Source organism: Hemiscyllium ocellatum, chromosome 6 (assembly GCF_020745735.1).
Source record: "Hemiscyllium ocellatum isolate sHemOce1 chromosome 6, sHemOce1.pat.X.cur, whole genome shotgun sequence".
In the NCBI taxonomy this organism is placed as follows: Eukaryota; Metazoa; Chordata; class Chondrichthyes; order Orectolobiformes; family Hemiscylliidae; genus Hemiscyllium; species Hemiscyllium ocellatum.
Window position 1 is genome coordinate 2132834 of NC_083406.1, and position 25770 is coordinate 2158603.

Genomic DNA, 25770 nt, shown 5'->3' on the forward strand with positions numbered 1-25770 from the left:
AAAATCTTGCCAACATCTACTCTGTTCAGGCCATTCTGTATTCTGTATGTTTCACTTAGATTCCCCCATCCTTCTAAATTCCATCAAGTCCTCAAACGTTCCTCATATGTTAAGTTTTTCATTCCTGGGACTACTCTTGTGAACGTCCTCTGAACATACTATGGAGCCAGTACATTCTTCCTGAGATATTGGGCCCAAAACTGCACACAATACTCCAATCACTGTTTGAATATTGCTTGGAATTCTGTTCTCTTCCTATGGGAATGATGTTGTGAAACTTGAAAAGGTTCAGAAAAGATTTACAAGGACGTTGGAGAATTTGAGCTATAGGGAGAGGTTGAATAGGCTGGGGCTGTTTTCCCTGGAGTGTCGGAGGCTGAGGGGTGACCTCTTAGAGGTTTATAAAACCATGAGGGGCATGGATAGGGTGAATAGACAAAGTCTGTTTCCTGGGGTGGGGGTGTCCAGAACTAGAGGGGCATAGGTTTAGGGTGAGAAGAAAAGAGAATAAAAGAGACCTACGGGGCAACTTTTTCATGCAGAGGGTGGTGCGTGTATGGAATGAGCTGCCAGAGGAAGTGGTGGAGGCTGGTACAATTGCAACCTTTTAAAAGGATCTGGATGGGTATATGAATAGGAAGGGTTTGGAGGGATATGGGCCAAGTGCTGGCAGATGGGACTAGATTGGGTTGGGATATTTGATTGGCATGCACGGGTTGGACCGAAGGGTCTGTTTCCGTGCTGTACATCTGAGTCGATGTGGTCTGACCAGAGCCTTGTAGAGCCTCAGAAGTACATCCTTGCTTTTATATTCAAGCCCCCTCAAAAAAGTGCCATCATTTCATTTGCCTTCCTAACTACTGACTGGACCTGCAAGTTTGCCTTGAGAGAATCCTGGACTCAAACTCCCAAGTCTCTTTGCACTTTAGACTTCTGAATTTTCTCCCCATTTAGAAAATAGTCCATGCCCCTCTATTCTTCCTACAAAGGTGCATGACCTCACACTTTCCCACATTGTCCTCCATCTGCCACTTCTTTGATCACTCTCCCGACTATCCAAATCCTTCTGCAGCCTCCCAGTAATACCTGTCCCTCTATCTATCTTTATATTGTTGCAAAAGTAGCCAGAATTCCCTCAGTTATTTCATCTAGATCATTAATGTATAAAGTGAAAGGTTGTGGAACCAACACTGAGCTTTATAGAACACCACTTTTGGCACTGGCTGCCGTCCTGAGAAGGACCCTTTTATCCCCACTCTGCTTTCTGCCAGACACCCAAGCTTCTATCCATTCTAGCACCTTTCTCCTGACACCATGGGCCCTTATTTTACTCACTAGTCTTCTGTGCGGCACCTTGTCAAAGGCCTTCTTGAAGGTGGGTATATCCATTGGCTCTCATTGGTCTAACCTGCTCGTTACTTTTACAAATTCCAACAGATTTGTCCGACATGGCCTCCTCTTGATAAAACCAAGCTGACTTTGCCTTATTTTACCATACACTTTCAACTATTCAGAAATCTCATCCTTCATAGTGGATTCCAGGATCTTACCCAAGACTGAGGTTAGGCTAATCGGTCAGTAATTTTCCATCTTTTGCCTTACTCCCTTTTCAAACAGGGGTGTCACATTAGCGATTTTCCAGTCCTCTAGTGATTCCTGAAAGATCACCACTGATGCCTCCATTACCTCTTCAGCTATCTCCTTTAGAACTCTGGGGTATAGTCCATCTGGTCCAGGTGATTTATCCACCTTCAGGCCATTCAGTGTTTCTAGATTTGGAGGTGCCGGTGTACAAAGTTAAAAATCTCACAACACCCGGTTATAGTCCAACAGTTTATTTGGAAGCACAAGCTTTCAGAGTGCACCTCCTTCATCAGGTGGTTGTGGAGTATAAAATCATAAGACACAGCTTTTTTAGTAAAAGTTTACAATGTGATGTAACTGAAATTATACGTTGAAAAAGACCTGGATTGTTGGTTAAGTCTCCTCTTTAAGAATGACCATGTTGGTTTCAGTTCTTTCATATTTAAATCTCAGAACTTTATAAAGTTACATTCTCAAGTGAACCTATTGCTCAAGTTCACTTGAGAATGTAACTGTGTAAATCACAGAACTTTTTTAAACATCAGCTTGAAACTGGCAGATTTTTTTCTTTAGAGTCTAAATGAGGAGAGTTTCAGCTCTGATGAATAGTCATCTGGACTCAATGTTAGCTTGCTCTTTCTGCGTGGATGCTATCTGACCCACTGAGAGCTCTAGCATTCGTTGTTTTCAGTACAGTTTCCAGCATCTGCAGTAGTTTGTTCCTGTCAGTTTCAACAATGGGAATGAAATTTCAAAACTGAATTTACCAACATGCAGATTAAATACGAATATCACCATCTTACTGTATTTCTTGACATATAGGTTCAGTGAAGTATGTTGTGATTAGATCATTTTGCTGATGTGAAGGATGCTCATGAATAATGGTATCATTGTTTTCCTTAGTTAGTGACTGCCATAGAGTCAATGACTTACTTTTTCAAATACTATACTTTTGATATTTTGAAGAAGTTAAACTTTATTTGAGTCTGACCTCTTGCCTCTGGTGTTTCCATCTCTGAATCTATTTGATGGTGTAGTCCCTCTAAATGAAGAAGAAAAATTGCTGCAGCATTTGCAGAGAGAAAAAAAAAACATAACTTGTTCACAATTTCTTTTATTTCAAACTTGTAATTTAACCTCATCAAGTAAGAAGGCTCTTTTCGTTTTGTTCATTCCCTTAACACCCAGGCTTTGCTACATTTCTGGCATCTAGAATTTTCTAGTAGGGTTCAGATGTCAATGACTGAAAATGGACTAAATGATAGTTCATTATTCATACACTCTTCATAACCTCGCCCAAATATGAATGATTGCATTTAACATCTGCAGTTATGTCTGGCGGAAAGCCTATGAATTGGTAACTTAAGTCAGGGACCTTAGGATTGTGTCCATTGTCAAGATTTCAGGACTCACTCATCATAAAATGTGTTTCTGAATTTATCAGGAATTTCATAGATTTCTTAAAGGAAAACAGAAATTTCTGGAGCAACTCAGCAGGACCTGGCAGCATCTGAGAAGAGAAAGCAGAATCATTGTTTAGAATCTAGTGGATGGAGAATCATTGGACTCAAACCAATGACTGTCCTCTCTCTATAGATGCTGCCAGGCCTGGTGAGGTTCTCCAGTAACATTTTTGTTTCAGGTGTCCAGCATCCTCAATCTTTGTTCTTTGTGGATTTTTTCATTTGTTGGTTTTAATTTACATTTACTTCAAAATGTGGTTTACTTCATAATTGAAAAAGCACTAACTTTTTTTTATATTCCAGTGAAGAAACTGAGGCAATAATCTAAGCATCAAATATGAAAACTCCAAGGGATAGCATTGCTTTTTCCATGAATTGGAATCTATGATTGCAAGATTTGTCTTTTCATTAAAATATCTGTTCAGATTTTTGCATATTAAATTACTGTCTTTTTCCATAAAAGTTTCTACCCAAGAGCATTGTTGCATTGGATTAATGTTTTTAGATTTCAAAACATGAGATATAATTTTAAAATCTGCAAGTGCCTCTTAAGCTTAACTAGTTATCTAGTGACCAGGTGTCAGACTTTGAAGCTGTAGTCATGACTATGAAAGAACAAAGTATGGATTGCCCTGGATATGATCTAATTGGTGCAAAGACAACCACCTTGTTTCCCTTCAAGCTTTAGGTTTTCTCATTTGGCTGAAATGTCCAAAACCAAAGCTTTAGTTTTGTTTTATTCAAGGCCATTGTCTCTAATGTTCACTCTATATATAGCAATCAGAATGTCAACAGAACTTTGTGCAGAGAGAAACTCTATCTAAGTTGTACCTGCACATTAATAAATTACTTCTGTTTTATGACTGTTGATTTTACTGCATAAGATTTTTAATAACATTCCTTTGATATTTTACTGGTCATGTCTACACTTAAAATATATTGAAGGATTTCTTGTGAAAGACACCAGTTATAATTTCTAGTTTCTCAACTATGTTTTACTGGGTTTTTGTTTGTTTCATTGCTTAAAAATTAATTTTAACTTGTTTAAAAATAATGTTGTTTTCTGTACTGATTCTTTATAAGGCAGATGGGTGTTAAACTATTTCCACTGTTTCAAAATAAAGGCTTTTTTTTAAACTATCAACTATGCAGCATGTAAAGCATCCTCTTTGAGCTCTTTTGAGCAAGTATGTTATTAGAAATTATAATAATTTAAATATCTTCTGTGTAAGCTGCCTTCTCTGTTTCTTGCCCTGTTGAAGTTGCAAAATTGCATTAGTTAGAACCTGTATAGAACTTGTTAAAATTTATTTTAGTAATGTATATTCCTAATGACTTGATTCTATCCATTTTGAATCAGATTACTCTTACAAAAAAAAGGATTATCTACAAATTGGGATGAACGTACATAAATATGAATGGATAATGTCATATATTTTGCAGTTTCAAGACAGTAAACATTTTAGACCAGACTTTTGCTGCGTTGTACGAACACTGAACTTGGATTTACGTATTTTTACTCAGCTGCTTCTAAAAGCAGGTGTTGTTGCCACAAGGAATAAACAGATTTATGTTAACGCCTTGTGTGAGCTGAGGTGCTATAATCACTATCAGCAAGCAACCTCAAAGTATTATACAATCAAAGCACTTTTACAAAATTGACTGCTGTAGTTGTGAAAATAATTAAAAAGTTTTATTGATCCTTTATTGATTTCAAGACTGCCTTCTTTAACTCCATTGTGTTATTACACAGAATTTGCCATGTTTCAAACACCATACCCTTTCTAGCTTGCAATGGTGCTGAGATTGCATGGTCGAGTCTACTTTGTGACCATTTTGGTGCCAGTGTAAACCATGCCCAACGACACCAATTCTAGCATTGGCAGTTCTGAGCATTGTTTGTTTGTCCTAAATGTCACATTCAGGAGAGATGTTAGGGAGCACTTCTACACAGAAAAGGTGATACACGTTTTGAATTTCCTTCCATGATGCTAAATCAGTTGTTAGCTTATCTTCATCAGACTAAACATTTTGTTAAGGGCCGAAGGCAGGTATGTGGAGGTAGGTCACAGGCTTGAGGGGCTGAAGAGTCTGCTAATCATTTGTTCCCTTATAGATTGATAGATCGTTAACTGCTCCATTTTCTGACTGGCTGTCAACCTGCGTATTTTTAAGAGTCACGCCATACATTTGATTAACAGGAGCAAATGAGAAAAAGAAACCCTAGGTGAGAAAATCTGGCCAAACTACAGAAGTGGCAGGGATGTACTATGGATTTTCACAAAGCAGAGCTGGAAATAGTTTCAGATAAAATTATTCAAATCAATGTTATCCATAGAAAGTTTTGAACTTCAAGTGTGGTTATGGCCATAGGATTTAATTTTAGTAGAAAATGCTATATGTAGACCTAACATACACTCTACCACCACCTCAGCAATTACAGATGGGGAATAAATACCAGGCTTGCCAGCTAGTGGTGATATCCTCAGTATGATTTTTGATGTACAAAGAGGATTTTTGATTTATTTATTTTAAAATCTACAATTAGTAACCAAAGGAAGACATTTAAAATACTTAATGCTTTCATCTTGACAACAAATGTTTAAAAAAATTTACATTTGAATAAAATAAGTGTTGAGGTTAAAGTTTTTTTAAAAAGCTAAGCTGAAGTCGGAGTATCCAAATATCATTTTTAATTGGTTGGTAATTAACAGTCGACAACACTGACTTGTGTTACAGTGCTTCAGAAAAAACAAAATGAGCAACAATATATGTATTTGTTCAATATAAAAGATATTTTTCTTTCCAAGAGATGTTATGGTAGTCTTTGTCCTCTGAACAGCTTTGACAATAGACAATAAGTGCAGAAGTAGGCCATTCAGCCCTTCGAGCCTGCACCACCATTCATTATGATCATGGCTGATCATCCTCAATCAGTATCCTGCCTTATCCCCATAACCCTCGATCCCACTATCCTTAAGAGCTCTATCCAACTCTTTCTTGAAAGTATCCAGAGACTTGGCCTCCACAGCCTTCTGGGATAGAGCATTCCATACACCCACCACTCTCTGGGTGAAGAAATTTCTCCTCAACTCTGTTCTAAATGGCCTACCCCTTATTTTTAAACTGTATCCTCTGTTCTGCACTCACCCATCAGCGGAAACATGCTTCCTGCCTCCAGAGTGTCCAATCCTTTAATAATCTTATACGTCTCAATCAGATCCTGTCTCATCCTTCTAAACTCTTGTATACAAGCCCGGTCACTCCAATCTTTCAATTTATGATAGTCCTGCCATTCTGGGAATTGACCTTGTGAACCTACGCTGTGCTCCCTCAATAGCCAGAATGTCCTTCCTCAAATTTGGAGACCAAAAGTGCACACAATACTCCAGGTGCAGTCTCACCAGGGCCCTGTACAGCTGCAGAAGGACCTCTTTGCTCCTATACTCAATTCCTCTTATGAAGGTCAGCATGCCATTAGCTTTCTTCACTACTTGCTGTACCTGCATGCTTGCTTTCATTGACTGACGTACAAGAACACCTAGATCTTGTTGTACTTCCCCTTTATCTAACTTGACTCCATTTAGATAGTAACCTGCCTTCCTGTTCTTGCCACCAAAATGGATAATCACACATTTATCCACATTAAACTGCATCTGCAATTCATCCATCCACTCACCCAGCCTGTCCAAGTTGCCCTGTATTTTCATAACATCCTTCTCACATTTCAGCCTGTCACCCAGCTTTGTGTCATCAGCAAATTTGCTAATATTACTTTTAATACCTTCATCTATATCGTTAATGTATACTGTAAACAGCTGCGGTCCTAGCATTGAACCTTGTGGTATCCCGCTGGTCACCGCCTGCCATTCCTAAAGGGGCCTGTTTATTACTACTCTTTACTTCCTATAAGCCCGTCAATTTTCAATCCAAGTCAGTATTTTGTCCCAGTACTATGTGCTCTAATGTTGCTCACTAATCCCCGATGTAGGACTTTGTCAAAAGCTTTCTAAAAGCCCAGTACACAATAATTCCTCCTTGTCCATCTTCATAGTTACATCCTCAAAAAATTCCAGAAGATTAGTCAAGCACGATTTTCCCTTCATCCTATCCTATCCTGACCTATCCTGTTACTGCTATCCAAATGAGTCATAATTTCATCTTTTATAAGTGACCCCAGCATCTTTCCCACTATTGACGTCAGGCTGACAGATCTATAATTTCCTGTTTTCTCTCTCTCTCTCCTTTCTTGAAAAGTGGGACAACCCTCCAATCCACAGGAGCTGATCCTAAATCTATAGAGCATTGGTAATCATTTTCCAATGTGTCCACGATTTCTAGAGCCACCTCCTTAAGTACCTTGGGATAGACCTAACAGTCTATCCAACACCATTTCCTGTCTAATATAAATTCCCCTCAGTTCATCCATTATCTTTGGTCCTTCAGCCACTATTACATCTGGGAGGTTGCTTGTGTCTTCCCCAGTGAAGACAGATCCAAAGTATCAATTCAACTCTTCTGCCATTTCCTTTGTAATGGCAAATTGTGGTGAACAATTAATGCTGGTCTTAACAGTGATGCCCATATCTCATGAATGAATATATTTTTTAAAACAGTTAGGATGACAAATTTTCAAAGCTAGCAAAATTATCCAGGTGTGAACTTTAGGTGGTTTTATATACTGAATAAAGTGAAAAATTGTTTACTAAAAGCATTCCAAAATCCACTGAAAACATCCATGTTGCATAAAGTCATTATAAAAAAAGAAATTTGTCTAAGAAAGGGAGAGGTTTATACAGAGGACACACCTTTTCCTTTAATGCCCATCTTCAATACCATTCTAAATACAATGACATTTGTGATTCAAAACAGTAATAAAGCAATCACACATTTGGCGGTAGATTTATTCACAATGTGGACTTTCTTGGTTTGGAAATTGTTCCATATTACTAGATAAAGCACTTAAGCTCCAACCACGCAACACTTATCCACCACTTGAACTTCTTCCTAACTTTCCTCATTCATAGCCCTTATTCATTTCTCCACCATGTCTAACTACCCATTAAATGTATCCATATTATCCCCCTTCACATCATTGCCACTCTCTGGGCAAAGGATTTTTTTTTCAAATTTCCTATTTGGTTTTGTGGTGAGTGTCATAATGATAAACTCTAGTTTTACTCTTGTCCTTCAGTGAGAAGATTCTTGCCTATGCTATCCAATCCAAAAGTTGCACAATCTCTAATAGATAAGCCTTCAGCCTATTTTTGAAAAGAGAATGAACCTGTTAATTTGCTTCTGATTATAAACTCACTTTTGGTGTCATCCTTCTAAATCTTACACTATTTTGATGTGGTAGCCAAAGCTGTACACAACAATTCAATGTCTAACCTAATTAAAGTTTGATAACTTTTACATAACTTTCCTACTTTTCTGACCCTCCAACAATAAATCCATGTGTTTCATTTGTTTTTATAGCCTCATTAAGCTTGTGTTGCAACTTAACTGATTTGTATATTTTCCTCAATACTTGTTATAGGACATATTTATTTTTGTAAAATTTATTATTACCCCTTTTCATAAGACTATAAGATGTGGGAGCTGAAGTAGGCTATTCGTTTTATTAAGTAAAAAGTGAAGTCTGCAGATGCTGGAGATCAGAGCTGAAAATGTGTTGCTGGTTAAAGCACAGCAGGTCAGGCAGCATCCAAGGAACAGGAAATTCGATGTTTCGGGCCAGAGCCCTTCATCAGGAATGAGGAGAGTGTGCCAGGCAGGCTAAGATAAAAGGTAGGGAGGAGGGACTTGGGGGAGGGGCGATGGAGATGTGATGGGTGGAAGGAGGTCAAGGTGAGGGTGATAGGCTGGAGTGGCGTGGGGGTGGAGAGGTCAGGAAGAAGATTGCAGGTTAGGAGGGCGGTGCTGAGTTTGAGGGAATCGACTGAGACAAGGTGGGGGGAGGGGAAATGAGGAAACTGGAGAAATCTGAGTTCATCCTTTGTGGCTGGAGGGTTCCCAGGCGGAAGATGAGGCGCTCTTCCTCCAACCGTCGTGTTGTTATGTTCTGGCGATGGAGGAGTACAAGGATCTGCATGTCCTCGGTGGAGTGGGAGGGAGAGTTAAAGTGTTGAGCCACGGGGCGGTTGGGTTGGTTGGTCCGGGCGTCCCAGAGGTGTTCCCTGAAGCGTTCCGCAAGTAGGCGGCCAGTCTCCCCAATATAGAGGAGGCCACATCGGGTGCAGCGGATGCAATAGATGATGTGTGTGGAGGTGCAGGTGAATTTGTGGCGGATATGGAAGGATCCCTTGGGGCCTTGGAGAGAAGTAAGGGAGGAGGTGTGGGCGCAAGTTTTGCATTTCCTGCGGTTGCAGGGGAAGTGCCGGGAGTGGAGGTTGGGTTGGTGGGGGGTGTGGACCTGACGAGGGACCCACGCCTTATCTTCACGATGGACATCCAGTCCCTGTACACCTCCATCCCCATCACGAAGGACTCAAAGCCCTCCGCTTCTTCCTTTCCTGCCGCACCAACCCTTCCACTGACACCCTCTGACTGACTGAACTGGTCCTCACCCTGAATAACTTCTCTTTCCAATCCTCCCACTTCCTCCAAACTAAAGGAGTTGCCATGGGCCCCTGCTATGCCTGTCTCTTCGTAGGATATGAGGAACAGTCCATCTTCCGCAACTACACTGGCACCACCCCCCACCTTTTCCTCCGCTACATCGATGACTGTATCGGCGCTGCCTCATGCTCCCACGAGGAGGTTGAACAGTTCATCAACTTTACTAACACCTTCCATCCCGACCTCAAATTCACCTGGACTGTCTCAGACTCCTCCCTCCCCTTCCTAGACCTTTCCATTTCTAGCTCGGGCGACCGACTCAACACAGACATCTACTATAAACCGACTGACTCCCACAGCTACCTGGACTACACCTCCTCCCACCCTGCCCCCTGTAAAAACGCCATCCCATATTCCCAATTCCTTCGTCTCCGCCGCATCTGCTCCCAGGAGGACCAGTTCCAAAAACGTATAGCCCAGATGGCCTCCTTCTTCAAAGACCGCAGATTCCCCCCAGACGTGATCGATGATGCCCTCCACCGCATCTCCTCCACTTCCCGCTCCTCCGCCCTTGAGCCCCGCGCCTCCAACCGCCACCAAGACAGAACCCCACTGGTTCTCACCTACCACCCCACCAACCTTGGTATACAGCGTATCATCCGCCGTCATTTCCGCCACCTCCAAACGGACCCCACCACCAGGGATATATTTCCCTCCCCTCCCCTATCAGCGTTCCGCAAAGACCACTCCCTTTGTGACTCCCTCGTCAGGTCCACACCCCCCACCAACCTAACCTCCACTCCCGGCACCTTCCCCTGCAACCGCAGGAAATGCAAAACTTGCACCCACACCTCCTCCCTTACTTCTCTCCAAGGCCCCAAGGGATCCTTCCATATCCGCCACAAATTCACCTGCACCTCCACACACATCATCTATTGCATCCGCTGCACCCGGTGGCCTCCTCTATATTGGGGAGACGGGCCGCATACTTGCGGAACACTTCAGGGAACACCTCTGGGACACCCGGACCAACCAACCCAACCACCCCGTGGCTCAACATTTTAACGCTCCCTTCCACTCCACCGAGGTCATGCAGATCCTTGGACTCCTCCATCGCCAGAACATAACAACACAACGGTTGGAGGAAGAGCGCCTCATCTTTCGCCTGGGAACCCTCCAACCACAAGGGATGAACTCAGATTTCTCCAGTTTCCTCATTTCCCCTCCCACCTTGTCTCAGTCGATTCCCTCAAACTCAGCACCGCCTTCCTAACCTGCAATCCTCTTCCTGACCTCTCCACCCCCACCCCACTCCGGCATATCACCCTCACCTCCTTCCACCTATCACATCTCCATCGCCCCTCCCCCAAGTCCCTCCTCCGTACCTTTTATCTTAGCCTGCCTGGCACACTCTCCTCATTCCTGATGAAGGGCTCTGGCCCGAAACATCGAATTTCCTGTTCCTTGGATGCTGTCTGACCTGCTGCGCTTTTCTAGCAATACATTTTCAGCTATTCGTTTTATTAAGTCTGCTCTGTTATTAAATGGTTAATCTGATATTCCTCAATTCCATTTTCCTACCTTTCAGCCTCTCAGCACTTTTCAGTTGGTGTGCTGCAGCAAGGTGAAAAGTGTGTCGCAAAATTCGGGAAGCACTCCTGCTTTACCGGAGCGTCGAGACGACATGTGTGCTTCCGATCTCCACCAGAGCCTCTTGTTTATTATTGAAGGCGATATCTGCTGATGTTCGTCAACATGCATGTGCCGCAAAAGGACGATGTGCTCGGTTATACAGCCTGCTTGCTCATTCACAGGGCCAGACATTCGTCTGAGCATGCACAATAATCGCATGTTATATTTCCAGCAAGGCGCTGCACTTGCAGTAAAAAGGCGTGCAATTGAAATGGCCGGTGAATTGGTCTGTCCACCTGAACACGTTTACAAGTTAGCAAGGACTTTAAAGTGAATACTTTTGAAATTTGTTTTAGTTGAGCCATTCATGTAAATCTTAGATTCTAAGTAGGAATGATTATGTTTCTTTCAAAAGAGGCAATTTCTCTAACTGTCTGACCCCAAAGAAAACGAAGCAAGAACCTTTCAGAGACAGTGTAACGAGAGCTCAGTTGCCTTTAGAGTTTCATGGACAGAAACTTGTCCCGCACCTGAATGTGCAGTGACTAATTGACAAACACTGCGATACTATCAAATAAGTTAAGATGCCATTTACAGACAAAACATTCATGTTTTGGCAGTCAGATTTGGAGATGCTGGTGTTGGACTGGGGTGTACAAAGTTAAAAATCACACAACACCAGGTTATAGTCCAACAGGTTTAATTGGAAGCAATAGCTTTCAGAGCACTGCTCCTTCACAACCACCTGATGGAAGAGCAGTGGTCCGAAAGCTCATGCCTCCAAATGAACCTGTTGGACTATAATCTGGTGTTGTGTGATTTTTAGATTAGATTAGATTCCCTACAGTGTGGAAACAGGCCCTTCGGCCCAACAAGTCCACACCAACCCTCCGAAGAGTAACCCACCCAGATCCATTTCCCTCTGACTAATGCACCCATCACTGTGGACAATTTAGCATGGCCGATTCACCTGACCTGCACATCTTTGGACTGTGGGAGGAAACCAGAGCACCTGGAGGAAACCCACGCAGACACGGGGAGAACGTGCAAACTCCTGGGACCATGAGGTAGCAGTGCTAACATATCTTGTGAGCTTTATTTTCAACATTGGTGTACATAAAACACCACAGGACGGAGCACTTGTCCATGGAGCAAGATTCCTCCCAGACCAAATGGCTCTGCACACAACTACAGGTTACAGAATTCCAAAAACCCAGTAAATTAAAATATACATTGTGTTTCGTTCTGATCTATTATGTTCATGAATAGTTTTTAAAAATCTCAATTGTTTCAATGTGTCTGTGCTGTCAATTGACTTTTTGCCAGTGGATTTGAAGCATTCATTTTTTTGATCCTTCTCTACCTTGTTTTATGGACTACTTTGCAAACCTTTCTATTAAGGCCATAACTATCGTAAATACAAGTCAATCTAACATTTATTAGCAAACAATTCAGCTGAAAAAAGTGAGCAGAATTGTTTGTCTCATTCAGTGCACCTTGATACTGAAAAGGTTGGGAAACACTGCTTTATACCTATCTATGGTAAAGCATTCTTCAGTTACCCTCAGTGTTGCAACTAGGCTAACAATTATTTGATTGGCTCCTGTGTAGCTGAACAGTTCATGGGTGTGAACAAGACTGACAGAAGCTTTTGGATGGCTGAAAGGATGTTGTCATCATTCTCCAGTTAAAAAAAAACTAAAGTCTGAAGAAAGCCAGTTTATTTTCACCCACTAGTTGCTGTAAGCTGTGGTTTTTAACCAGTAAGTCAGAGACATTATAATTTGTGAACCAGTCACTCTGTACTTCCAGTGAAAATGAATGAACCAAGGAAACAAAAACTGAAGATTTGAGAAACGAAAGAAAAACCCCATTGAATGCTGAGGGATGGTATCATTGAACTGCATCCTCATTTTCTTCTTTTCTGCTCATAACACCAATGCATTATGTCTACTTATGTCTGTTGTGGAGTTTTAGAAGAGGGATAGAGTTGTAGCCATTACAGGTTATATATTGCCAGTTCATAGTTGTGTGACTGCAGTTAAAATATATTTATTAGTAATACGTAGTAATTCTTGTTAAATAGAAAAGTCTGATTCATTTTTTCTGTTAACCTGAGTTTATCAGACAGATAAATTGGGGACTTTGCATACTTTGATAACTTTTTTAAAAAACTTGAGACAATTGCTGGATTGTGGGGCTTGACTTGAAGTGCACGATTCTAATAATACGTGACACCACCTTTTGAAGTGTGTTGATTGAGAGACCAACTGTTAAAACTCATAAAAAGAAATACCCACTTGTTTTAGTTTTGGGGAAACGGTGGTATAAGTGACAATATCACTGGACTAGCAACTCAGAACTTTAGATTAATGTGCAAGTTCAAATCCCATCATAGTAAACAATGAAATATGAATTCAATAAAAATCTGGAATTAGAGAAGAGCTGACTTAATGATAACTGTGTAACGACTGTCAATTGTTATAAAAACCCATCTAGTTCACTGATGCCATTTAGGGAAAAAATTCTGTCATCCTTACCTGGTCTGACCTATCTGTGACCCCAGACCCACAGCAGTATGGAAGTGAGGAAGGACCGTGGTATCTGAAAGCTTGCAGTTTCAAATAAACCTGTTGGACCTCTCTGCATTATTGCATATCCCGAGTCAGCAGAATAGTGAAGAAGGCGTTTGGTATCCTTTCCTTTATTGGTCGGAGTATTGAGTACATGAGTTGTGAGGTCATGATGCAGCTGTACAGGATGTTGGTTAGGGCACTGTTGGAATATTGCATCCAGTCCTGGTTTCTTTGCATTCGGAAGGATGGTGTGAAAATTGAAAAGGTTCAGAAAAGATTTACAAGGATGTTGCCAGGGTTGGAGGATTTGAGCTACAAGGAGGCTGGGGCTGTTTTCCCTGAAGTGTTGGAGGCAGAGGGTTGAAAGTTATAGAGGTTTATTTCATCATGAGGGGGATGGATAGGATAAATAGACAAAGTCTTTTCCCTGTGGTGAGGGAGTCTACAACTAGAGGTTTAGAGTGAGAGGAGAAAGATGTAAAAGGGACCGAAGGGGCAACTTTTTCACACAGAGGGTGGTACTTGTTACCAGAGTTACCAGAGGAAGTGGCGAAGGCTGGTATAATTACAACATTTAAAAGACATCTGGATAGGTAGATGAATAGGAAGAATTTGGAGAGATATGGGCCAAGCATGGGCAAATAGGACTAGATTAGGTTAGGATACCTGGTCAACATGGACAAGTTACACCTGTATGACTCTGACTGTAATCTGGTATTGAGAGATTTTGGACTTTGTCCAACCCAGTCCAACACTGTCACTTCCACATCAAAGTTATCTAATGTTCATCTCCAGAATCTGGCACTGATGGTCACAGATAGACGGCACATTGACAAATTGGAAGCTTTTTTGGTTGATGAAGAGAGATAGGGCAAGTTGAAGATAGGACACTCTCAAAGTAATGCTAGGTGCAATGTACATACCCTTCAGCTGGGGGTTGCCAGTGACATGACAGAATCCTATTGCCTGAGCTATATAACACCTCTCATCACAGGCAGAAACATATAATCTGGAACAAAAAATGGCATCAGTCATTTCCCAGCTGTATTTGTAGGCTGAAGATTGGGAGATATCTCACAAATATAATTGGAAGGAACAGGCCCCAGACTGAAGTCAGTCTGAACAGCGACAGCAGCAACAACAGAGCGAAGGAGGGTGCACTGGGGGTGGGGTGATGGGGGAGGAGCGGGGTCAGGGTGAACTTGTGTGTAAACAGCAGGAGAAATACCGGGGATGAAAACACATGGAGGGAAGGCAGTTGGTTTTTAATCGGCAAAATTCTCAGCTCGCTATTTAAACCTTAAGGGAAAAGGATGATTTTTTTTTCCCTTGACGTCCAGAATCTCTTTTTTTCCCCAACTTTCTCTCTTTTGCCCACACTGTTAGGGGAGCAGGCTATAACTACCATTCCTTTCTATATCTCTATTGAAATGCTGTAACTGACTTTGTGCCAGCCCAGTTTCACTCTCAAGAACAGAATGAGTTCTCTCAATAGGTTTGCTACATACTAGCTAAAATTAGCGATTTTTGAGAAGATTTGTGGCTCAGGTCAATGATGAGCCCGTAAGTTAGCTCGCTGAGCTGGAAGGTTTGTTTTCAGATGTTTTGTCACTATGACTAGGTAACATCACAGTGAGAGTCTCTGGTGAAGCGCTGGCGATATGTCCCGCCTCTCTATTTATAGATCTTAGTTTCTTAAGGTGGGTGATGTCGTTTCTGTTTTTTTTCCCAAGGGATGGGATCTAAATCGGTGTGTGATAAGAGTTCTGCTGAGAGTGCCATGCCTCTAAGAATGACCTTGAAAAAGAACCAGAAATGATATCATCCACCTTAAGGAACCAAGACCTATAAATAGTGAGGTGGGGTATACCACCAGCGTTTCACCAGAGACTCTCACTGATGATGTCAAGATTAGAGTGGTGCTGGAAAAGCACAGCAGGTAAGGTAGCATTCGAGGAGCAGGGAAAAAAAAAAAATCGACGTTTCGGGCAAAATCCCTTCATCAGGAATGCTACCTAGTATGGTGATGAAACATCTGAAAACAAACCTTCAGGCTCAGTGAGCTAACTTACAGAAATACTACCATGTTTTCCTGAATGAAAGTTAAAAAAAAATTATGCTTCTTTCACATTATTTCTCTTCAAGTTAATACAGACAGATCATTGATATGCAATTCCTAGCACAATATCTTGTCCTTATTTATTTGTTCCATTTCCACTTAACTGTATGGGATTCTAAAAATCTACCCTCTATAAGTGCAATTTGCCCTTTTTGTTCTTCAGTTCAATCATATAATGGCCTACTGGTATTAACTCCGGCAGCATCGAGGAACACGAAAATCAACGTTTCAGGCTTAAGCCCTTCATCAGGAATGGCCGAAACATTAATTTCTGATGAAGGACTAATGCCCGAAACATTGATTTTCCCGATCCTCAAATGCTGCCTCACCTACTGTGTTTTTCCAGCACGATACTCTCGGCTCTGATCTTCAGCATCTGCAGTCCCCACTTTCTCCTTCTGGTATTAACATTTGACTATTAATCCAGAGACCCCAGTTAATGTTCTGGGGTCTGGTGTCAAATCCTGCCATGGCAGACAGTAGAATACAAAATCAATATAAAAATTCAGAATTGAGAGTCTAATGTTGACCATGAAATCAATATCAATTGTCAGAAACCCATCTGGTTCAATAAAGCCCTTTGCAGAAGGCAATTGCTATCCTTACTTGGTCTGGCCTACATGTAACTCCAGACCTATAGCAATGTCATTGATTTTTAACTTCTCTCTGGGCAATTATACATGCTGGCCCAGCCAGCGATACCCATATCCCAAGAATGAATAAATAAAAAGGACTTATTTGATTATCCTTTACCATGATTACACTCCTCACGAGTCTTCATCTAATAAAGACTTATGCTTATCATGCCCAAACTGCCTATGGTGCCATTGATTTGGCTCTGCCCATATTCTACAGAAGAAGTCACTTGTATAAAAACAGAAGTAGCTGGAAAAGCTCAGCAAGTCTGGCAGCATCTGATGACCCTTCCTCAGAACTTTCTCACCAGACCTGAAACGTTAACTCGATGACTCTCTTCACAGATGCTGCCAGACCTGCTGAGCTTTTCCAGCTACTTCTGTTTTTATTCCTGATTTATAGCATCTGCAGTTCTTTTTGTTTTTACTCACTTGTATGTTCAACAGAATATTGGTTGAGAACAAGATGAAACATAATAAATCTGCATCCGCATAGCACAATTAAAAAGGCTTTCATACCAATGCTGAAATGCATTTGCTTCTGCTAGACTACAAAATAAAAACACACTTTTTTCTTTGATTTGATTTATTGCAGTCACATGCACCCAAGTATACTGAAGTCACATATACCCAGTCACATGTACCCAAGTACAGTGAAGTCACATATACCCAGTCACATGCACCCAAGTACAGTGAAGTCACATATACCCAAGTACAATGAAGTCTTGTTTTGCAAACAGTACAAGTAGATCATAGCAAACAAAGACATATAGATCATATAGTGTGCATACGTAGCATACACAGCTACTGAGAAAAGAAAGTTCAACATTAGATTTAAAACGAGAGGTCTTTTCAGCACTCTAATGAGGAAAGAAGCAATCTTAAATCTGTTGGTTCCCATGTTCAAGCTTCTGTATCTTCTGCCCGATGGAAGAGGTTGGAGGACAGTATTAACAGAGAGGAGTTTTTGATGATGTTGGCAGCCTTTCCATGTCATGGTGACTGATTGGTTAGCACTGCTGCTTCACAGCAGCAGGGACCCAGGTTTGATTCCAGCCTCGGGTGACTGTGTGTGGAGTTTGCACATTCTCCCTGTGTTTGCGTGGGTTTCCTCCCACAATTCGAAGTACCACCAGTTCGATGAATCGGCCATACTAAATTGCCCATAGTATTCAGGGATATGTCGGTTAATTGCATTAGTCAGGGGTAAATGTACAGTAATGGGAATGGGTTTGGGTGGGTTACTCTTTGGAGTGCTCGTGTGGGATTGTTGGGAGAAAGGGCCTGTTTCCACAGTTAGGGATTCTATGAACAAGAAGTGCAGATTGTATTTATTGATGGGAGGTTGGCTTCCATAATGGTCTGTGCTGTGCACATAACCTTCTGTAATTTCTTATGGTTGTGGGCAGAGCAGTTGGTGAACCAAGCCATTATGCACACAAATAGACATATCATGGAAAGCATTTCAAGTGGTTACGGAATGGGATAAAACTTCCATAAAAGGTTTTTAATAGGAGTGAAGCAAATTCCAATATTGTGAGACAAGAACTTTCAAAGGTTGATTGGAGTAGACTGTTGGTAAAAAGACATCTGTCAAGTGGGAGGATTTCAATAGTATGATGATGAGAATTCAGGAACATTTGTTTTTATTAGAGTAAAGGGTAAGGCTGGTCAGAATAAGGAAAAATTGATGAATAAAGATATTGAGGTCCTAGTCAAGAATAAAAGAGAATTTTATTTTAGATATAAACAACTGGATTCAAATCAATATAAAGAATGAAGGGGCATTCTTAAGAAAGACATCAGGAAGGCAGAGGGGCCACGAAATAGCATTGACAGATAATCCAGAGTTTCTACAAATATATTGAGCAAAAGGGTAACTACAGAGAGGGTAGGGCCCCATAAAGATCAAAGTTTTTGCCTTTGTGTTGGAAGCCCAGGAGATGGGAACAATACTAAATGAATATTTTGCATTTTTTTAAAGTCTGGAGTCCAGAGAATGCAGAGAAATAAATTTTGTAATATGAACTTATTAAAACATCGAGAGTAAGTTTGGGAGGCCTATAAATCTCCAGGACCTGACCTAACCTATCCCAGAACATTGTGGGAAGCAAGGTACAAAACTGTGAGACCCTTTGCAGAAATATTTGTATCATCTATATTTATGGGTGAGGTACCTGATGACATGATGGCTAATGTTGAGCTTTGTTTCAGAAAAGTCGTAAGGAGAAACTGGAGAACTATAGCCCTAAATTGTTGAAGGTGATTATGAAAGATAGGATTTATGGACATTTTGAGAGACATAAATTGATTAGGGGTAGTCAGTGTTGTGTGTGAGGAAAATCTTCTCACAAACTTGATTGAGTTTTTTGAGGATGTTATCAAAAGATAAATGAGGGCAGGGCAATAGCCTTGTGTACTTGGATATCAGTAAAGCCTTTGACAAGGTTACAAATGATAGTCTAATTAGTAAAGTTAGGTCACATGGGATTCAGGGGTAGCTCATAATTTGGATACATAAATCCACTTAATGGCAGGAAACACAGTGGTGCTGGAAGGTTGCTCTTCAGACTGGAGGCCTGTCCAAGTGGTGTACCATAGAGAAAAGTTCTGGATTCTATTTAGTTTGTTATACAAATGATTTGGATCAGAATATGGAAGAACGTATGAACTACAGAAAATTTCAGGCAAACTTAAGAGGCAATCATTATAATCAGACTACTTAACCAGATACTCCAATTTATTCCTGAGCTAAAAGATGAAGAGGCTGTACATGCTGTCACTCAAATTCACTTTTTACATCCAGTTTGATTAACCCCATCAATTTAACTGTTCTCCTGATCATATCAGGGAACTAGATATCATGATTAGGACAAAAATGTTCTAACTGTTCCTTTGATGGTACCTCGGCAGATTGGGCACTTCCTCAGGGATGGCGCACAATCTGTACAAACAACCAAATGACCACACATTATAAACACAACCGAGACCTCCTTGTCCATACATACTTTACAAGTTCGTTCTTCCTGCAACCGTCGCAATTGTTCTTCCATGGTCAAGCCTAAAGAAAACAGAAGTTTCATTAGTTTCAAAAACTTACTCATGCACTAACAGTTCATTGTCTGAATGTTACAATATTTAACATTTCCATAGTGAAGTACAGAGAAACCGTGATTATCCGGCACTCCATTATCCCAATTTCGGATTATCTGAACAAGATCGCATGGCTAAACTATGTATTCTGGCATTCAATTAACCAAACAAAATACTCCCTGCTCACGTCCTTTGGATAATCAAGGCTCCTCTGTAATTAGGTAATCCAGCCCATGTGGAATAGAATTTCAGAAAGACATTTGAAGAACTTCTTCATTATTCTTAAAACCTAAATTATAACATCTTTGATTTACTTATTTTATTCAACACATGGAGTTTGATGCTGCTGACCAGGCCAGTATTTAACCCATCCCCTAACTGCCGAAGACTGTGGTGGAAAGCGGTCTTTGTGAAATGATGAACTCTTGGGATTTAGTGCAGTCTGGAAGAATTTCAGGATGTTAACACAGTGACAACGAAGGCACGTGATGCAGTTCTAATTCAGGATGGAGTACAGCTGGAGGGAAATTTGTAGGTGATAACCTCCCAATGCAACAGCTGACCTTGTACATTTAGGTGATAAGAGTGTATTTTGTGGTGAAAGGAGGGAAACTTGTAAATGATTGGATGTGGTGCCAGCCAATTGGGAAAATTTTGCTCTGGATGGTAATATGTTAGAGAGTGTTTCAGAGTTGCAATCATCCAGGCAAATGAAGAACATTCCATCATATTCCTGTAGATAGTGGACAGGGACTGGGGAGACAGGAGACAAATCATTTTGCGATTTTGGAGAAGATTCGTAGCTCAGGTTGCAAGCTTGCTCGCTGAGCTGGTAGATTTGTTCTCAGACAATTCATCATACATTCAAGGTAACGATCAGTGAGCCTCCAATGAAGGGTGTTCTATCCTGCTTTTGGTCTGTTGTGGTGGGGGATATCACTTCTGGTTCTTTTTCTGAGAGGTTAGTAAATGGGACCAAATCAATAAGTTTGTTCATGGAGTTCTGGTTTTCTTTATTCTGGAAAAGGATGAGGGTGTCGCTGGCTAGGCAGTATTTATTGCCCATCCCTATTTGCCCAGAGAGCAGTTAAGAGTCAACCACATTGTTTTGGGTCCAGATATTTACTGAATTCAGTTTCAGTAACTGAATTCAAATTCCATCATCTACCGTGCTGGGATTCGAGGCCAGGTCCCTGGAACATTACCTGGGTCTTTGGATTAACGCTCCAATGATAATACCACTAGGCCATTGCCTGGTTTGAACGTCAGGCCTCTAGGAATTCCCGTGCGTGTCTTTGTTTAGCTTGTTCCAGGATGGATGGACTGTTTCAGTCGAACTGGTGTCCCTTTTTGTATGTGTATATGGATATAAGTGATAGTTGGTCATGTTTTTTGGTGGCTAGTGCTTACAGGGTATCTTGTATATGACATTCGTTCTGCTGATTATTGGTACATGGCCTGTTAAATTCAGCAGGAGCTATTTCAATGTGGTGGTAGGTTTGTGGGTTACCATGATGCTGAGGGGCCAGAGTAGTCTGGTTGTCATCTCAGAGATGCCTTTAACGTATGGCAGGGTGGTTATAGATTCAGGGCATGTTGGGCCTCCTTGTTTAGGTCTGTGGTGTAGGAATCTGTGAACTGCGCTTGTCAGGTACTGTTCCCGAATACATTGTACAGGTGTTTTCCCTCCATTATTCGAAGTTCCTGGGTGGTGCAGTGTATTGCACCTCATTTAAATAATGTCCTGATGCAGCTCTTTTTGTGGGTGTTGGAATGGTTGCTCCTGTAGTTGAATATCTGGTCAACGTGTGCGGCTTTTCTGTAGACACTGGTCTGCAGCTCTCCATTGGCTTTTCGTTCTACTGTGACATCTAGGAAGGAGAATCTGTTGTTGTTCTCTTCCTCTTTGGTGGACTTTATTCTGGTAAGGATGTTGTTTGTGTGTTTATGGGTTTCTGTTAATTTGTCATGTTTCATGATGACAAAGGTGTCATCCATATAGCACACTCAAAGCTTGGGCTGGATCGTGGGAAGGGCTGTTTGTTCTGACCTCTGAGTAACTGCTTCTGGCAAGAGCCCTGATATTGGTGATCTCATAGGCATCCCATTGATTTGTTTGCAGATCTTGCTGTTGAAGGTGAAGTTGATCGTGAGCCACAGGTTACTAATTTGCTGATGGAGTTGTTGCTGACCTTAGTTCGTCTCGCAGGGAGACCAGTGTTTCTTTGACCCACAGGACACAATCAGTGAAGATTGGGGACAATATTTCATCTCACTAACACTCAACACTGGAGCTCCCCAGAGGTGTGTACTCAGTTTCCTACTGTACTCACTGTATACCCATGACTGTGTTGCCAAATACCAGACTAATGCCATTTACGAGTTCGCTGATGACACCATAGTCGATCTCTCACCATCGGAATCTCAGATGGCGATGAAACAGACGACAGGTGGGAGGTGGAAGACCTGGAAAAAGTGTGTGTTCTGGCAACAAACTAGCTCTCAATGCCGACAAATCCAATGAACTCATTACTGACTTTCGGCAGGATGTTACTCACGCCCCCCCCCCCCCCCCCCCCCCCCTACACATTAACAGCACAGAGGTGGAACAAGTGAAGAGTGTCAAGCTCCTGGGAGTGGTCATCAAAAACAAGCTTTCCTGGACTCCATGTGGATGCACTGGTTACAAAGGCCCAACAACGTCTCTTCTTCCTCAGGCAGCTGAGGGAATTTGCCATGACGGTGAATATCCTTACCAACTTTTATAGGTATACCATCGAGATCACTCTGTCTGGATGTATCACTGCCTGGTATGGCAACTGTACCATTCAAGGTCGGGGACGGTTACAGAGAGTGGTGAACTCAGCCCAGACAATCACAAAGGCCAACCTCCCATCTATAGAATCCATCTACCAGGCCCACTGTCAAGGAAAGGCTGCCAGCATTCTCAAAGATCCATCCCACCCTGGCAATGCTTTTCTACAACCTCTACCACTGGGAAGAATGTACAGAAGCCTGAACACACACACCAGCCGGTTTCAAAACAGTTTCTACCCTACTGTTGTTAGAATACTGAATGGACTCTCAAACTCCTAGCACTTGCCTGTACCTGTGCTTTTGTTTTTGCCGCTGTTTACCTATTATTTACTATCTCTGCTACTTAACTCTGATCTGCCCGTATTGCTCACAAGACAAAGCTTTTCACTGTGCCTTGGTACACGTGACAATAAACTCAATTCAATTCAGTTCTCTGGCGAGGATGATGTCTATGGATGTGATTAGGACCATCACATCAACGGAGACCATGACCTTGTCGTTCTCTACCGTGGTGTCTTTGATGATGTTAAAGAATTCCTTGGAGGAATGGGTGTGGTGGCTTGAGTCTTCTACTCGCTGTTTCAGTTTGTGTTGCAGTTCCTTTGCTGATCCTGTACATCAGTGTACCAGAAAGTGAGACTACACAACAGTCCTAAACAAGAAGACAACACACCCCAGTAACTCTAGCCACCCTGCCATACATTAAAGACACCTCGGAGATGACGACCAGACTACTCCAGCCCCTAGGCACCATGGTAGCTCACAAACCTATCACCACACTGTACCAGCTCCTGATGAATTTAAAGAACTCTACCAACAACCAGCAGAATAAAACGTCAGACACAAAATACCTTGCAAGAACTGCAACAAATATTACATTGGACAGATGGGCAGGAAACTAACCACCAGGATAGAACAAAGAACAATACAGCCCTTCAGTCCTCAATGTTGCTGCAAACTAATCTAAGCCCATCTTCCTACACTATATCATCATCATCCATGTGCTTATCCAAGGACTGTTTAAATCTTCCTAGATTACATGAGCACTAACTAGCCACCAAAAGCCATCACCAACTACCACTAGTATCCATACACACAGATGAAGAGAGACACCAGTTCGACTGGGACAATTCCTCCATCCTGGGACAGGCTAAACAAAAACACGCACAGCAATTCCTGGAGGAACTCTTAATAAACATGTTGATTTGGATCCCATCTACCAACCTCCCAGAAGAACAACCACAAGGGATATCACCCACGACAACAAACGGAGACAAATAGCAAATGCGACAGCACTCCAGTGCTTCACCAGAGGCTCACTGAGTGTTAATTTAGCATGGTCACAAACCGTCCACGAACAAACCTACCACCTCAGCAAGCAAACTTACAACCTGATCCAAATTATTCTGTTGAATTCATAGCCTTTTAGCCTGCTTTTGTAGCCACAGTATTTGTATGGCTGGTCCAGTTCAGCATGTAGTCAATAGTAAACCCCAACGTGGTAATAATGGGGGATTCTGCAATGGTAGCACCACTTAAAGTCAAATGGTTAGATTCCTTCTTGAGGGAGATGTTAATTGTCTGGCATGAATGTTACTTGATATTTATCAGCCCAAGCTTGAATGTTGTCTAGGTCTAACTGCATATGGACACAGACGACTTCAATATTTGAGAAGTTGCAAACAACCTTAACCATTGTTCAAACATCAATAAGCTTCAAGGTAATTGAGGAAAGAACTGAAGATAATTGGGCCTAGGACAGTAACCAGAGGAACTCCTACAGTGATGTCTCAGGGCTGAGATGATTGACGTTTCTGTACCCACAACAATCTTCCTTTGTGCTGGGCAGAACTTCAACAAGCAGCAAGTGTTTACACTCTGTTCCATTAACTCTAGTTTCCCTAGGGCTTCTAAATGCTAACTTGGTTAAATGCTGCTTTGATGTCAATGGCAATCATTCTCACCCTTGGAGTTCAGCATTAATGCCTGTTTGAACAAGTGCCAACAAGCAGGTTATTGCTTTGCATGTCCTTCTCTATATCATAACTACAGGTAGCTCTCAGATGATATACACTTTGGCAGCATGATTTTGTTATAATGTCGCTGAGGAATTAGGGAATGGTTTGTTTGAGAGCACTTACCTCTGTTCATAGTAACGCGATTCCAGCGGTGATCATTTTGTGTGCTTTATTCTGCGCATGCACTAATGTCTGTGCTGAAGTCTCTGCACAAACTGCGCATGCGCCAATATCAGTGCCAGCCTAAATGTGAAACGGTGCACCTGGTGACAGCTGCCGATAGAGCAGCTGTGAGAGATACTGTACAGGGAGCAACGTCCTGTGAAAAGTACACTACTCCTAGATTATCCCTTTTTTGAAAAATTGGAAGGGCAGAATCATGAGAATGTTAGCATCCTGTGTTGAAAATACTGGTGGTGAATGTAAAAGACAATAACACCGAAGAGAAGCCAGGTGTTAGGAAGTGTTTTGAGCATGATGACAGAATGTGATATAGGTTGCTTAATAGGTACGAGGGAGGCTAACTTTTGCACAAAAGATGACCCTTTGTCCCTGCATTAACAATATTTTTAAAAATGTACTGTGTTAAATTTACTTCTGTTTCACTGATAACTATGATTCATACCTTCATTCAGGCTATGCTATACTTTAAATTAGACTTCTGGGTGAGTGGTGAGAGATTAGGAGTGATTTTTATTTTCCTGGTCTGTTCCTAGCCCTATTTTTCCCCACAGGCCTCATTATTTATATTAAGGAATTTTCTATGAAGCAAGGTTTTGCTGGAACACAACTTTGGTGTTCTAGGAGAATCACCTGTACATCTTACAACATTTTACTGATTGTTGAAAGTAGAATGATAGGGTGGTAACTGGTCAAGACATGTTTCGCCAAAGTTTAGGTAAATAGCCAAGCGTGGTGAAGTGTGCACTTGGTTCTGGAACACAAGTCTTCAGTATGATTACCAAAATCAAGTTAGTGTCCATAGCCTGTGTAGCATTCATTGCCTTCAGCAATTTCTCAATACCATACGGAGCGAATTAAAATGGTTGGAGTATTTCTGGGATGCTCGGAACCTCAGGAGGCCAAGGTGGGTCAGCTAGTTGGTACTGATGGCTGAAGAATGATGCAAATACTTCAGACTTGTTTTCACTCATTTGCTAAGCTCATTCATCATTGAGAATGGGGAAGTTAATGGAGCCCTCAGTTAATGGTTTAATTGTCCCCCATCATTCACAAATGGATGAATACGGCAGTACTGCAGAACTATCATCT

The 25770-nt window shown here is 41.6% G+C and overlaps 2 protein-coding genes across 4 annotated transcripts in view; one reads left to right on the forward strand and one right to left on the reverse strand.

Annotated features, from left to right (window-relative positions):
* tmem123 (transmembrane protein 123) overlaps nt 1–4752 on the forward strand; it is a 31889-nt gene extending 27137 nt beyond the window's left edge. Inside the window, exon 4 of the mRNA XM_060826448.1 lies at nt 3351–4752. Coding sequence (XP_060682431.1) covers nt 3351–3375 — 25 coding nt within the window. The 3' untranslated portion in view covers nt 3376–4752. The remainder of the gene's footprint in view (nt 1–3350) is intronic.
* Nucleotides 4753–19288: 14536 nt separating this feature from the next.
* Nucleotides 19289–25770, reverse strand: part of birc2 (baculoviral IAP repeat containing 2) — a 35403-nt gene continuing 28921 nt past the window's right edge. For all 3 annotated transcript variants that reach the window (XM_060825779.1, XM_060825777.1, XM_060825778.1), the window contains exon 9: nt 19289–19631. In XM_060825779.1, the coding sequence (XP_060681762.1) occupies nt 19438–19631 (194 nt within the window). In that variant the 3' untranslated portion in view covers nt 19289–19437. The remainder of the gene's footprint in view (nt 19632–25770) is intronic.